Consider the following 15441-nt stretch of genomic DNA (forward strand, 5'->3'; position numbering starts at 1 on the left):
ATTGGTGTCTGTGGGAAGAATGGTACCCCATTGATGGTGTCTGTGGGAAGAATGGTACCCCATCATCGGTGTCTGTGGGAAGAATGGTACCCCATCATCTGTGTCTGTGAGAAGAATGGTACCCCATCATCAGTGTCTGTGGGAAGAATGGTATGCCATCATTTGCGTCTATGGGAAGAATGGTACCCCATCATCAGTGTCTGTGGGAAGAATGGTACCCCATCAATGATATCTGTGGGAAGAATGGTACCCCATCAGTGGTGACTGTGGGAAGAATGGTACCCCATCATCGGTGTCTGTGGGAAGAATGGTACCCCATCATTGAGGTCTGTGGGAGGAATGGGGCCCCAGAGCCGGATAAAGGCAAGCAAAGGGCCACAGTTTGGAGACCACTGATCTAGTCCTCTCCTCCACAGCCTGACTGTCTCTGGCCCTGGCCCGGCCCTTCCCTTCATTGGATTCATAGAGGCTCAGCATCACATGTTGGATGTTGCGTAGGGTGGACTGCAAGCAAAGGAAGCCTACCTAGGAATGGCCACTCCTCCACCTACCTATGAAGGCATCTTGATATTTGCTTCCCCCCCCCCAAAATAAATCACCACCACAACAGTACATTATAGGGGAACTCTTGCCCCTTGCCTGTGTTGCACATTATAAGAAGGCATTATGTGGATGTCCGCTGTGTGTACGAGGAGCGATGCCACGTACACAGCTGGGGCTCTGTGCCCAGGAACATCAAACTGCATCTCTCCAGGATCACTGCTGGTAATGTTGGTGTAAGAAGATTTCTCGGACGTGTAAGCCGATGACCGGTCTAATTAAAGACATTAAATACTGACTCGTCTGCAGCACAATGAATCAGCTGGTTCAGCAGTACAGTCACTCCATATAGACGCACTGATGGCTCCTCTAAGGGCCGCGCTTTCATTTAAAGTAAACTTTTCCTGCCTGAAATATGGGAGCCGCCATTGCCAGTGTTAGTCTAAAAATCTGAATTTTTGGCTAAAATTAGTGGCAACCTCCTTGGCTTTAATTTTTTTTTTCTTAACTGCTTCCATACCAGCCCAATTCTGGCATTCTTCTCCTACATGTAAAAACCATCTTTTTTTTTTGCTAGAAAAGTACTGAACCCCCAAACAAACTAGGGCTTTGAAGAGAGTGGAGTAAACCCTACAGATTTATGTGCCCAGGTCAAGTTTCCCAAATAGGGTTTACACACACTTTAAGTCTTAGATATTCACATTTTTTAAATTGATGCTCTGTGAGTTTAGTATTATCTGTTTTCTGTTACAGTCTTAGACTGTTGTTGCTTTCATTTTGCATTTGGGGAGCAATGTTTGTAGAATGTGTACAGAAAGAAGACTTCATAAATACATACATATAAAATGAATACCAATTAGAGTGCATAAGAGATACTGAAACGCCTCGGAGGCATGGCCTGGACAGTGCCGGAGTCCGGCGATTGGGAATTCCTTCCTCCAGTATATGCAGAGTCGGGACAAGCTTTTTTTCCCCAAGCCAGCACCCACAGCGTGAGTCCACCGGATTTGGACACAGGGACCTGAGCCGCAATCCAGAACTTTCAATGTGTGTATGCTTTATCCATCTAGAAGCTCTGATTTGAGCAGTCGGCATGCGTAGTGATGTCAGCGAGTATAGCTCCGCCCAATGCGTGTCATCATATGAGGCGTCGTCGGAAGCGTTTAAAATAAAACAAATGATAGCACCACAACATGAGTATGAGTCCAGCAGCTTTTTATTGTATAAACCAAGAAAAGAAGCCAAGGCGTTTCTGGGGGCTTAGAAATCTCACTTTTATCAGAGCTGGGAAATAAAATATAGATTCATGAAAAATCTCTAAAATTGTCTTTAATGAAAAATGTCAAAACAAAATTTACAACTAAAAAAAACTTGAAACACCCAACCATGCATATATAATATAGAGAAGTTTCTTATTTTCTATGTTCGTAATCTAAATCTCTATCTATCTCTTTATATCTATCTACCGCTCCATCTCTTTATACCTCCCTCTCCCTCTCCCTCTCTCTCTTTATACCCCCCCTCTCTCTCTCTCTCTCTCCCTCTCTCTCTTTATACCCCCACTCTCTCTCTCTCTCTCCCTCTCTCTCTTTATACCCCCCCTCTCTCTCTCTCTCTCTCTTTATACCCCTCTCTCTCTCTCTCTCTCTCTTTATACCCCCCTCCTCTCTCTCTTTATACCCCTCTCTCTCTCTCTCTCTCTCTCTCTCTTTATACCCCCCCTCTCTCTCTCTCTCTCTCTTTATACCCCCCCTCTCTCTCTCTCTCTCTCTCTCTTTATACCCCCCCTCTCTCTCTCTCTCTTTATACCCCCCCTCTCTCTCTCTCTTTCTTTCTTTCTTTCTTTCTTTCTGATACGTGTTGGGGGGCGCGGGGGGGTTGACATTTAGGACTAATTATCTTTTAGGCTGAAATTCTGCTATATTTTTTTAAAGGGATTTATTTTTCTTTTGGTCAGTTTTGTCCTAAACCTCTCATAGCATTATGTTGTTGGGTTTTGTATCATTGGCAGATTTTCAGCCCGCAGACAACACTCAAGAAGATAAAGCCCCGGACAGCAAAGCCTCAGACACTTCGTCCACCTCCAGCCACGGCAATGGAGACCAGAAATCCCACGAACTGTCCAATCTCCGCCTGGAGAACCAGCTTCTCAGAAACGAGGTCCAGTCCCTGAACCAGGAGATGGCGACACTCATCCAGAGATCCAAGGAGACCCAGGAAGGTAATGAGGATCTTATCTGAGATCTGGGAATACCCGGCCAGTCTTGACCCCCACCCCTTGGTTCTATGCTAAGCCAATGATCAAGTCAGGAGAGTCAGGGGTTTTGTATTGTAGATGTGTCTGAGTAGTGAGAATAATGCAGTTCTGGGGTACGGTTATATTGATTCAAGAATGAAAGGATTCCCCTCGTATTGATCAGATGTGCTTGTATCCATGCAGAATGTTTAAACCGAGCAATTCCGAATGCATAGCAAAGGATTGCTGCCGTTTCACAATCCCCTCCATGTCGCCTCAGGTGAAGGCCACAAAGACGCCACTATGTCCAGACTACACTTCTAAGAAAAACCAGTCACACTCCGGTGAGAATTGAAATTGAAGCCCCACACCACTTCTAAGAGGTCCAGATACAATTTTATTCCAATAAAAGTCAGGGATGAAATCCAAAAAAAGAAACCAACGCGTTTTGGCGCTCCAAGCTCCACCTTTTATCAAGCTTTTTCCAGTGTGAAATACGAGCACAGGCCTTATCAGTTTGTTTGGCAGCTCTCTCATGACATAATTTTGAAAAGCTTTATTGAAAGCTGAGCATGGATACAGGAAACACAATAATCCCATCCAAAAAAACTGCCCTCCACTGAGGACTTCTGTGTTTTATCGCTTCTATGATCTACTTTCAATAAAGCTTTTTAGTTTCAATCATTCTTTGATAGAAATTTTAATAGTCCACCAATGTATAGAACAATCTATAAATGTTTATAAAGGAATGGAATGTGTATATAAAGTAAGAAGTTAGAAATGGCCTGTGAGGCCTACTCAGAAAAGAAAGTCGGAATAAAGAAAGAGGGGGTAGAAGAGAGAGCGCAGATATAGGGTAAGGGGAGAGGGGAGGTTAGGGTGATATAGCTGTAAGCTAAAAGTGATTGAAAAGTGTTATTTTTATTGAAAAAGGAAAAAAAAAAAAAAAAAAAAACGTTTAATTACCTCCTCTGTGTCTCTCTCTTTTTCTCTCTCTCTCTTTTTCTCTCTCTCTCTTTTTCTCTCTCTCTCTCTCTCTTTTTCTCTCTCTCTCTCTCTCTTTTTCTCTCTCTCTCTCTCTCTTTTTCTCTCTCTCTCTCTCTTTTTCTCTCTCTCTCTCTCTTTTTCTCTCTCTCTCTCTCTTTTTCTCTCTCTCTCTCTCTTTTTCTCTCTCTCTCTTTTTCTCTCTCTCTCTTCTCTCTCTCTCTCTCTCTCTCTCTCTCTCTCTCTCTCTCTCTCTCTCTCTCTCTCTCTCCTCTCTCCTCTCTCCTCTCTCCTCTCTCCTCTCTCCTCTCTCCTCTCTCCTCTCTCCTCTCTCCTCTCTCCTCTCTCCTCTCTCCTCTCTTCTCTCTTCTCTCTTCTCTCTCTCCTCTCTCTCTCTCTCCTGAGACAGTCATGGACATCGCTGGATAGAGATGGGGGAGGGGGCTGCTGTACACAGACGGTTTTTCATCCTAATACATTAAAATAAAAATCCTTCTGATTTTATAACTCCTTTTAACCACTTCTGGACCGGAAGGATTTACCCCCTAATGACCAGGCCATTTTTTACTTAACTGACAATTGTGCTGTTGTAGTTACGCCCCCTCCCCTGTGCATCCTCTATAAAATGAATGGGCTTAAATCGCACTGCAAAGAATCGCATGCAATTTGTACCGGAATGGCCGAATCGCACGTACCACTCCTGTGTGAAGCCAGGCTGGTCATAGTGATTTCAGCCTGGGTTCACACAGGAGCAGTGCGGGAAACAGCATGTGATTTGTACCGTAAACGCACAACATTCCTGTTCAAATCGCATGCCATTCTTTGCAGTGTGATTTCAGCCCATTCATTTTGTATGGTTTCATATCGCACTACAAAGGTAGTGGTACTCAGCATTTACTTTACCAAAAGTGTCCATACTCGTGCTCACCAGTAAAAACTGTCCTTTTTTTCAACCATTGCCGACGTCTCGCTGCAGATATACTGCGGCAGGCTGGCTCGGCAGTTCGTGAGAGCGCTCCTGGGGGCATGTGCTTGTCCCTATTAGGCAGCGGGGATGCCGATCCGCGGGGCTGGCGGCCACGACTGCCGCGGGCACCCGCGATCGCTCGCCGTGGAAAGAGAATGACGGTCTGCTGTTGTAAACACAGCAGACCGTTGTTCTCTCAGGAACCAGCACAGAGCACCCGTGATCCTCCTATTTAGGACCACAGGTCTCTATGTTGATTCCACACAAGTCCCTCCCCCATACAATTAGAAAAAACCTGCTAGGCTCACACTTAACCCCTTGATCACCCCGGAGTTAACAACCCTTCCCTGCCAGTGTCATTATTACAGTAACAGTGCATATTTATAGCACTGATTACCGTAGTAATGTCACTGGTACCCCCAAAAGTGTCTAAAATGTCAGTCAGGGGTCCGATCTGTCCGCAGTAATGTTTCATTCCCGCAAAAAATCGCAGATTGCAGCCATTACTAGTAAAAAAAATGAAAATAAATAAAAATGACGTCTTTCCCCTAGTTGGTAGACGCGATAACGTTTGCGCAAACCAATCAAAATAGGCTTATTGGGGTGTTTTTTTTTTTACCAACAATATGTAGCAGAATACAAATTGGCCTAAAGGGGTGAAAAAATTTAGATTTTAAAATTGTCTTTTTTGGGGAATGTTATAATGCAGAAAATGGAATATATTGTTTTTTTTTCTCAGAATTGTCGCTCTTCTTTTTTATTTTTTTTTTTGTTTATAGCGCAATAAAAAAATACCACCAAAAGAAAACTCAATTTGTGAGGAAAAAAGGACATCAATTTTATTTGGGTACAGCATCGCACGACCGCGCAATTGTCCGTTAAAGTAACGCAGTGACGAATCGCAAAAAATGGCCTGGTCATTAAGGGGGCAAATCCTTCCGGTCCAGAAGTGTTTTTTTTTTATCACTTTCACTGCTGTCACAAGAAATGTAAACATCCCTTGTGACAGTAGTTAGACAGGGACAGGTACTCTATGAAGGGATCGGGGGTCTAAAAGACCCCAAACCCCTCCTCTGCACTCGAACGTATTCAAAACTTTTTGTTTTTAAAACTGGTGCCTTTAGGATGCCAGTAAACCAGAAGTAATGTTGAGTCCGGCTTTATTTGGATCTCCAGCCACCTGGCTGACCTGCCAGCTGGTCCCTCTGGCCTCCCCGGTGGGGCGGGAGATCCAGGCAAAGCGACGGGAGGGGAAGTCCCCTCCCACTGCTTGTAATAACATACTTAGCCGCGTCGGTTGTGGTTACAAGCTGACTGTAAGTTCTAAAAACCGGTACCAGGGTGATGCTTCCAGCAGCAGGCATCACCCTGGTACAACCCCTTGAAGCAATATCGGTAAAGTTTCTGACCGATACTTTAAAAATTTATCGAATATCGGACATAAAAATCGGCCGCTCTAATAATCGGTCGACCCCCTAATAGAAACCAATCAGCTTCTAGGTTTTATTGTCAAAGCTTGACTGCACAAGTTGAAGTTAGAAGCTGATTGGCTGCCATGCACAGCTGGGGCCACTGGGGATGGAAGGGGAGGGTGGGTTGGGAGGGGAAGCACACTGCTGCAGGTGTGGAGTGCAGGAACCGAGAGGTTCAAATACCAGTCCAGCAGCCATCCAAACCTTCCAATTGCTGGCCCAGGCTGATATGCAAGGCTTTGACCATTCCATAGTGTTGAACTGTAGGTAAGTGAAAGCTCCTGTGGACAGTGACTGCACAGTGCAGGTTATTGTTTAGTATCCCTGTGTTGCGGTAGCTGATGACATCACTCCTTTGCAGAACTGAATGGAGCAAGGATTCGGATAGAGAAGTGGAATGGCGACAATTCCAAGAGTGACAGAACAACAAGGGAGTTGCGTGCCCAGGTGGATGATCTGACGGAGGCAGCGGCTGCCAAGGACTCCCAGCTGGCAGTTCTGAAGGTGCGGCTGCAGGAAGCTGACCAGTTACTGAGTAGCCGCACAGAGGCTCTGGAGTCGCTGCAGAGTGAGAAATCCAGGTGAGGCATGGCTTCCATGTGGTATTCAATAGAACAGCGCTCAGCCATTGCCATGGAGCCTTCTATATGACCTCCAGGCAGATGTCTAAAACGTCTTTCGGACCGGTTCTGCATTAATGATGAAAATAATTGCATTTATTTTTACATACAGCTAGTATAAGTACATGAATCTGTCTTGATGTCACCCTCCTGTAATCCCATACATAGCAGACTGGGACAGGGTAGTAGGGGGTCGACCAATATCGTTTTTTCAGGGCCGAGGCCGATAGCCAATATCAGGTGCCGATATTCTGTACATTTTAAAGTTTTGAAAAATCAACACAAATCTAGAAAGACTGAACATTTTTACATTAGGGGCTCCTTCTTCACACCCTACCTGCATGAAAACTGATAGGAAAACTGCACAGATTGCTGTGGGTGGGTGGCTGGCTGTCACCCTGCTGTGGGTGGGTGGCTGGCTGTCACCCTGCTGTGGGTGGGTGGCTGGCTGGCTGGCACCCTGCGGTGGGTGGCTGGCTGGCACAGCGTGCCCTGCGGTGGGTGGCTGGCACGGCGCACCCTGCTTTTGGTGGGGGGCTGGCTGGCATGGCGCGCTCTGCAGTGGGAGTGTGGGTGGCCTCTCCTGGCACCTTGCTGTGGGTGGGTGACTGCTGGCTGGCACCCTGGCCCTGCTGTGGCTGTCTGGCTGTCGTGTCCTCTTTGGTACAGTTACGTTATTCCCTGGCATGCTCTGTTTGAGACAAGGGAGGCGCCGGCCTTTGCCCTATCCAGGTAGAAGAAGCCAGAAAGTTTGTAGGCCCAGTGTACAGAACATACGTAATAACATGGCGCGGGTGTGCCGCGCGCCTCCGTGCACTGCAAATCTTCTCAGTTCTGGCTTCTTCTACCCAGGCCGATGACATAGTGGGCCCAAAAAAGATGGTCGCCGCGGCAGGGGGAGAATATCAGTAATATCTGTAAGTTTCTGACCGATACCACCTGAGTTTCATGCCTTTTTTTCCTTGTTTCACTGAGTTTAGCTTTGTGCCCGTGATTCTAAGAGCAACTATGTGGGAACGCCCGCGCGGCAGTGTGCCGTGGTTCTGGGGACGCCCGCGCGGCAGTGTGCCGTGGTTCTGGGGACGCCCGCGCGGCAGTGTGCCGTGGTTCTGGGGACTCCCGCACGGCAGTTTGCCGTGGTTCTGGGGACGCCCGCGTGACAGTGTACTCTGGGATTGTAGTACAATATGCTAGTCTTTTAGTATCATACACATTTGCCTGTGGTGCGTGTTATATATGCAGCAATGAGAGTTCATGCTGATATACTGCTATATATGACATACTCCACGATTTCCAATGAGTACCATTCATATCTAGCGACTTCAAAGTAGTCCCTGTAGTACTTTGGTCCGACTTTCATGCGACCTGAGGTCCATAGACCTCAAGATTACACAGGCATTGCTTCAAGTTGCGCGACCTTCAGGTCGTACAAGTGTGAAAGGCCTTAATTTGACTTCATCTGCAGGTCGAAGTTCATCCCTTTGATCTGTGGATGAATGAACAGAAAGATACAAAATGAAACAATTTCTTTTTTATCTCTCTGTTTCAGCAGCTGAGCGATGTTGTTGATAAACATTGCCTGGATGCTTTTTATTTTGTTTTTTGACCACTGCAATTGCCAGAACTTATGCCTCGTACACACGCAACGATTATCAGCCGACCTATCGGCCATCTTTTGTCCAGTGTTGTTGTGTTGGTTGAAATGTGCTCTAGACTGCACACACATTTTCTCGGCCAACAAAAACCAACTTCAGAAGTGATGTCATGTGCTGGTTTACTTTCCATGTGTTTTTTCTTCTCTGAGCATGCCCAGTCTTGCTCATCAGATTTTTGTCTCCCGAAATCTGTACTGACTGACGGAAAATCGGCCGTTGTGTTGACTGCCAACAAAAATTTTATAGCATGCACACCAGATTTTATTCGACCGAAAAGTCGCAGTCGGTTGTCGGAAGCATCATACTAACAAGCCAAAAATCGGCCGATCGGACGTTGGCCGAAAATTCACGGCCAACAATTGTTGCGTGTGTACGGGGCATTAGTTTACACTTCAGCTGTCAACAGGGGAAACCCGCTGGCAGCTGAAAGAACTGAGCCTGAAAGTATCAGTTTCAGGTATTGGAGCATTTGCACGAGTACCAATACTCAGGCAAATGCTTATTATCGGCACAACCCTACTGCTTATTTTAGTTTTACTTTACTGACGGCTCCTTACCCTGACACAGAGGGGTTGTGCACTCCTTGCCTTGATGTAAGATTTCTCCAACGTCCCCCTGTGTCTGGATGTGAAGTTATGATTTCTGATGTTTCTCTTTTCAGGATGTTGCAGGATCAAAGTGAAGGGAGCAGCCTCCACAGCCAGGCCTTGCAGAGCGTGCAGGAGAGGCTGCGGGAAGCAGAGGCCGCACTGAAACGGGAACAGGACGGCTACAAACAGATGCAGGTCTGAGCCGCAACTAATTCGCTTTATGGTACCAGTCAGGGAGGAAAGAATATTCTAAGCAAGCTAGTTGTATACCTTGTCCAGTAACGCTCTCCTTGTTTTCCAGCTAGAATTATTGCTCTCACTCTAAAGTTTATGGCGATACCTCACAAGTGTGGTGCGATCATCGTTTACATATTCGTGCAAGACTTATGTATTCGTTTGCACTTGAGCACGGGGCGCTTTTTTTTTTTTTGTGTTATTTTATCCCTTTTTTTCCTTTTTTTAAATATTGTCCATTTATTTATTTATTTTTATCATAATATTAGTGGTTAGGCTCTGCGCCACATCCCTATAATAACTACAAAAAAAAACAGCAATTCCCCCTATTGTTGGGACTTTAAAGGCACTTTGATTATAGAACATACAGAAGTAGTAATAATGAAAAATATATTTTATTCACACATCATAAAATTAAACTATTATTACAAAACACAGTGTATACATGGCATGAACAGCTATAAAAATACTGACTGTGAGAGATGACGTAAGGCTGTAACTTCCTCCCACTGACGCGTTTCAGAGAGTGAATCTCTCCATCAGGGATGTGGGAGGTGTCACTCAGAATCGATCACATATAGTTACATAGTAGTTGAGGTTGAATAAAGACAACAGTCCATCCAGTTCAACCTGTGTAGGTGTGTGTGGACATATTCAGTTCCCATACCCCTGAATGTTTTTATCTTGGAGATGTACGTCCAAGAGTATTTTAAAAGTAGCCACACCCCCCGCAGTTACTACCATTTGTGGAAGCGAGTTTCACAATCTTGTAGCCCTTACTGTAAAAAAACCCCTGCATAGCTCGAGGTTAAATCTCTTCTCCTCTAATTGCATTGTACGGCCTCATGTCCTCTTGCACTCCTTGCGACTGAATAGTTATTTTTTCTATGCGGAGATCACCATTGAGGTATTTGTAAATTGCTATTATGTCCCCTCTCAGGCGTCTCTTCTCTAGGGAGAATAAATCCAGCGCTTGTAAACGCTCCTCATAATTTAGGTCCTCCAATCCCCTTTCTGAGCATTGGCTACCAGAACTGGACAGAATACTCCAGATGTGGTCGGACGAGAGTTTTATAAAGTGGAAGGATTATAGTCTTATCTCTGGAATACATCCCCTTCTTTATGCATGCTAATATTCTGCCGGCTTTGGCAGCTTCAGCTTGACATTGCATGCTGTTGCTTAGTCTATCTTCAACTAAGACTCCCAGATTTTTCTCCACTCTTGATTCCCCCAGAGGATCCCCCCCCAACGCGTATTTTGCGTTTGTTTTTAGTCCCCAAGTGCAAAACTTTACACTTCTCCCTATTAAACCTCATTTGCCACGTAGTTGCCTACTCTGTTATTTTGTTCAGGTCATTCTGTAAGACTGGGAAGTCAACCCAGTTCTCCAGGAACCCGAACCCCGTCCTTCCTACACCAGTACCTCAGCCACTTGTTCAATTCCCTAATCTCCTTCTGCCTCTTTGGTGTGGCTCGAGGTACAGGCAGTATTTCAGAGAAAACCACCTTGGAGGTCCTACTCCTCAATCTATTCCCCAAGTCCCTGAAATCATTTTTTAGGATCTTCCACCTTCCTCTCACTTGGTCATTGATGCCTACATGCACCATGACCGCTGGGTCCTCCCCAGCCCCACCCAATAATCTGTCCACCAGATCCGTGATGTGCCGAACTCGAGCGCCCGGTAAACAACAGACTGTTCGGCTACCACGATTGTTTTGACAGATTGTCCTCGCTGTCACTTAGTATTACAAGTGAACATTCCATGTATTCCTTAAAAACAAAGCTTGAGAATTCTGCTCGACTGCCCAGACATTAATATGTAAAGCATTATTTGTTGGAAGGCAAATTTAAGAAATTTAAACTGCTCAGGGTGCAGCACCCTGCAAAGAGTGAAATGTACCCCCAAACCCCCCCCCCGCCGTCTCGCCGCCTGTGCCCCCCCCCCGCTGTCTCGTGGCCTGTGTGATCCCCCCCACCCACCCCCCCCCCCCGCCGTCTCGCGGCCTGTCCCCCCCCCGTCTCGCAGCCTGTGTCCCTCCCCCCTGTCTCGCGTCCTGACCCCTCCCCCGCCGTCTTGCGTCCTGTGTAGCCCCCTGCCGTCTCGCGTCCTGTGTCCCCCCCCCCCCCCTGCGTCTCACGTCCTGTGTCCCCCCCCCCGCCGTGTCGCGTCCTGTGTCCCCCCCCCCGCCGTGTCGCGTCCTGTGTCCCCCCCCCGCCGTGTCGCGTCCTGTGTCCCCCCCCCGCCGTGTCGCGTCCTGTGTCCCCCCCCCCGCCGTGTCGCGTCCTGTGTCCCCCCCCCGCCGTGTCGCGTCCTGTGTCCCCCCCCCCGCCGTGTCGCGTCCTGTGTCCCCCCCCCGCCGTGTCGCGTCCTGTGTCCCCCCCCCGCCGTGTCGCGTCCTGTGTCCCCCCCCCCGCCGTGTCGCGTCCTGTTTCCCCTCCCTCCCCGCCGTCTCGCGTCCCGTTTCCCCCCCCCCCCTCCCCGCCGTCTCGCGATAAAAAACCTTGTCACTTTACAACCACTTGAAGGTAAAGAACCTTGAGTCTTTAGAACCACTTTAATTTACAATTTATATTTCTCCTGAGTGCTGGGGACATAGCTATCTCTATACTTCCGGCGCTCCACTGCAGTCTCAACTACTGCAGCGTCCCATGCAGCTGCTGCGCCTGTCTTTCTCCTCCTCCTGCCCAGTCATAGAATGCTTGCACAGTGTGAATGACCTGGCTCACAATGTACAAAGGCTTCTGTGAATGAACAGTGGAGGGGAGTCAAAGAAGCCACAACTAGTAGTTGGTGGAGTTCTTGCTGAAAATGGTTCTAATTCTTAAAGTGATTCTAAAGTCTCTCTCCTTTCTTTTCTATTAAAATAACAAACATGTTATACTTCCCTCCTCTGTGCAGTTGGTTTTGCACAGAGCAGCCCGGATCCTCCTCTTCTCGGGTCCCTCTTCTGTGATCCTGGTCCCTCCCTCCTGTTCAGTGCCCCCACAGCATGCAGTTTGCTATGGGGGCACCCGAGCCGAGCTGCAGCGCCGCGTGTCCATTCAGACACGGGGACCCCTCTCTCTCCTGAGTGGCTAGCTGACTTTGGTTGACAGCAGCAGCAGCCAATGGCGCCACTGCTGTGTCTCAGCCATTCAGGAGGGAGAATCTCAGATGGCTGAGACACTCGTGGACAGAGAGAGACCTCAGGTAAGTATTAGGGGGGCTGCTGCACACAGAAGGCTTCTTATCTGAATGCATAGAATGCACATTCTGCCTTTACAACCACTTTAAAATGGATATAAACTCCATTCATGAAATCTGATCTGGGCACATATTTGTTAGAGCTGCACGATTCTGGATAAAAATGAGAATCACAATTTTTTTTTGCTTAGAATAAAAATTACGATTCTCTTTGTAAAATCATCTTTCACATTATACAAAAAAATTGGGTTAACTTTACTGTTTGCAAGTAATAAGAAAAGCCGGCACAAGAATGCTTCCTTTTGATGTGATTTATTCCAGCATGACAGTAGTGTACAGTTTTTATTTTTTTATTAGTTTTTTTTTTTTTAGTTGAAGTGTATTTTTTCCCAAAAAATTGTTCTTAAAAGGCCACTGCGCAAATACAGTGTGACATAAAATATTGCAATAACCGCCGTTTTATTCTCTAGGGTCTCTGCTAAAAAAAATATATATTTTATTTATATATATATATATATATATATATATATATATATATATATATATATATATATATATATATATATATATATATATATATATTCAAAGTAATTTTCTAGCAAAAATACTGATTTTAACTTGTAAGCAACAAGTGTCAGAAAAAGGCCTAGTATTTAGGTGGTTAATTTGCCCTCCTTTACAGACCGAAGTTCATCCCTTTGATCTAAAAGAACGAAACAATACAATGTTTCTCTTTATCTCTCAGCGCTAAGCAGTGTTTGCTGGCTGTTTTTTAATCACGCAGCTCCGTAGTGTTTGCTTATCTCTCTCCAAAGCCCTGAGTGCCGTGGCTTTCTGCTGCTCTGTTCCTCTGTTAGCATAACTTCTGACAAGCTCTCTGACACAAGTAAAAGCAGCTGGAAATTTGTATTGGGGTGGGTGCATAGAGATAGATTAGCAGAGAGCTTGTCTATTCACAGCACAGCTCTGCATGTTTCTTCCTTCCTTTGCCCATGTGGAAGGGGGGGGGGTGCCTTTCCACCAATCAGCTGTCGCACAGTGTATGCCAAAACTCCACACCCAGTGCTGAAACAGGAAGAAGAAAATCTAACACAACAAGAAGCCCCCGTTCCAATTGGGGCCGATTTGACATGCGATTCGACAGGTCAAATCGCATGCCAAATGGGAGCCCATTGCCAGCAATGACACCGTAAGAATCAGCGCGAGGACAACTTTGCGGCACCACACCGATCCCCAAAAGTAGTTCCTGCACTACTATTGGCGAATTCGGGGGCCAAAGGTTTAGAAAAAAAAGGGGGGAAAATGCACTGGACTGCATTGATAATTCACTGGATCACATAAAGAGAGATCATGCAGAAAAGCATCTGGAACACATCCAGACTGCGTTTCTATGGTGTGAACTGGCCCTTACATGAATAAAAGCTGATCACTATAAGCACCCCTGTCGGTGGTAAATGGCTTGTCTCATCCCTGTAACGGATACATATGAAGAAGAGCTTGTTCTATTGAAAAACAACAGGCTTACTGGCTGGGTGACAAGCGCTTCAGTGCAGGAAAAATGCAGCATGTTCTATTTTTTTTTTCTAGAACGCACTGGAACTGCAAGCACTGGTGTAAACTATGCAATTGAAAACCATATAAGCTCCATGCGCTTTTGATGCAGAAAAAAAAAAAAAAAACGCACTGGATTGCATGTGGTGTGAACTGACGCTAAAACCTTTATCCAAAAAGGAAAAAAAAAAAACATGCTGTAACTGCAGTGTGAGTTTGGCATCAATCTTAATCTGCTAGTCTATCGAACACTCCTCCCCCTCCCAAACTGACAGTGCTGCTGCCTGCTGTCCCCCTGTTCTCCTTTATCCAAAGTGGGGGCGCTCTAATACAGAAGGTTTTTTTACTGGCCAGATCATCAGGGGAAAACAGGGGTAAAAAAGAAAAAAATAGATAGCCCACTCTTCTCCTTTTATATTGATTAGTGGTTCCAAATTAATAACTCCTGCAGTAGGGAACAGACACAAAAAGATTAATAACTGCTGCAGTAGGGAACAGACACAAAAAGATATACTCCGCATCTTTCCAAAATAACGGTTCTGTTTTATTTGACGCAATTGAAGGCTTTTATACCCATGATTTATGTAGGGATCACATTAACCCCTTTACCACCGGAGGATTTTGCTGTCTTACGTCTGGGCCACTTTTTGTGATTCGGCACTGTGCGACTTTAACTGACAATTGCGCGGTTGTGCGACGCTGTACCCAAACGAAATGTACGTCCTTTTTTTCCCACAAACAGAGCTTTCTTTTGGTGGTATTTGATCACCTGTGCGATTTTTACTTTTTGCGCTATAAACAAAAAAAAGCGTAAATTTTGAAAAAATAACAATATTTTTCACATTTTTTTATATGAAATTCCCCCCCCCCCCCTAAAAAAAAATGTAAAAATCAAAATTTTCTGCTACCTATGTTTGTTTGGTAAAAAAATCACAATAAGCGTATTTTGATTGGTTTGCGCAAAAATTATTGCGTTTACTATCTAAGGGAAAGATTTATGTCATTTTTGGTGTTTTTTTTTTTTTTTTTTTTAACGAGTAATGGCGGCAATCTGCGATTTTCTTTTATTTATTTTTTTTGCGGGACTGCGACATTGCGGCGGACAGATCGGACCCTTGACTGACATTTTTTACACTTTTGGGGGTACCAGTGACATTACTACAGTAATCAGTGCTATACATATGCACTGTTACTGTAGAAATGACCCTGGCAGGGAAGGGGTTAATTTTATTGGAGAGGGAGGGGTTAATGTATGCCTGGTGCTTACTAACGTGTGTGGGGGGAGGTGACTGAGTGACACAGGAACAGATCGCAGGTTCAGCTATGCTGAACCCTGCAATCTGTCACTGTCTATCACTTAGGAGATCCGCCCACTTTGTTTACACAAGGGGGCGGATCTCCAGACT

General features: G+C 45.8%; 1 protein-coding gene across 1 annotated transcript in view; it reads left to right on the forward strand.

Annotated features, from left to right (window-relative positions):
- Nucleotides 1–15441, forward strand: part of GOLGA5 (golgin A5) — a 59748-nt gene that overhangs the window by 8018 nt on the left and 36289 nt on the right. Inside the window, exons 3-5 of the mRNA XM_082275441.1 lie at nucleotides 2552–2761; nucleotides 6561–6780; nucleotides 9136–9259. Of these exons, the coding sequence (XP_082131567.1) occupies nucleotides 2552–2761; nucleotides 6561–6780; nucleotides 9136–9259 (554 nt within the window). The remainder of the gene's footprint in view (nucleotides 1–2551; nucleotides 2762–6560; nucleotides 6781–9135; nucleotides 9260–15441) is intronic.

This window comes from Pelophylax lessonae, assembly GCF_965119305.1.
Source record: "Pelophylax lessonae genome assembly, chromosome: 13".
Classification (NCBI taxonomy): domain Eukaryota; kingdom Metazoa; phylum Chordata; class Amphibia; order Anura; family Ranidae; genus Pelophylax; species Pelophylax lessonae.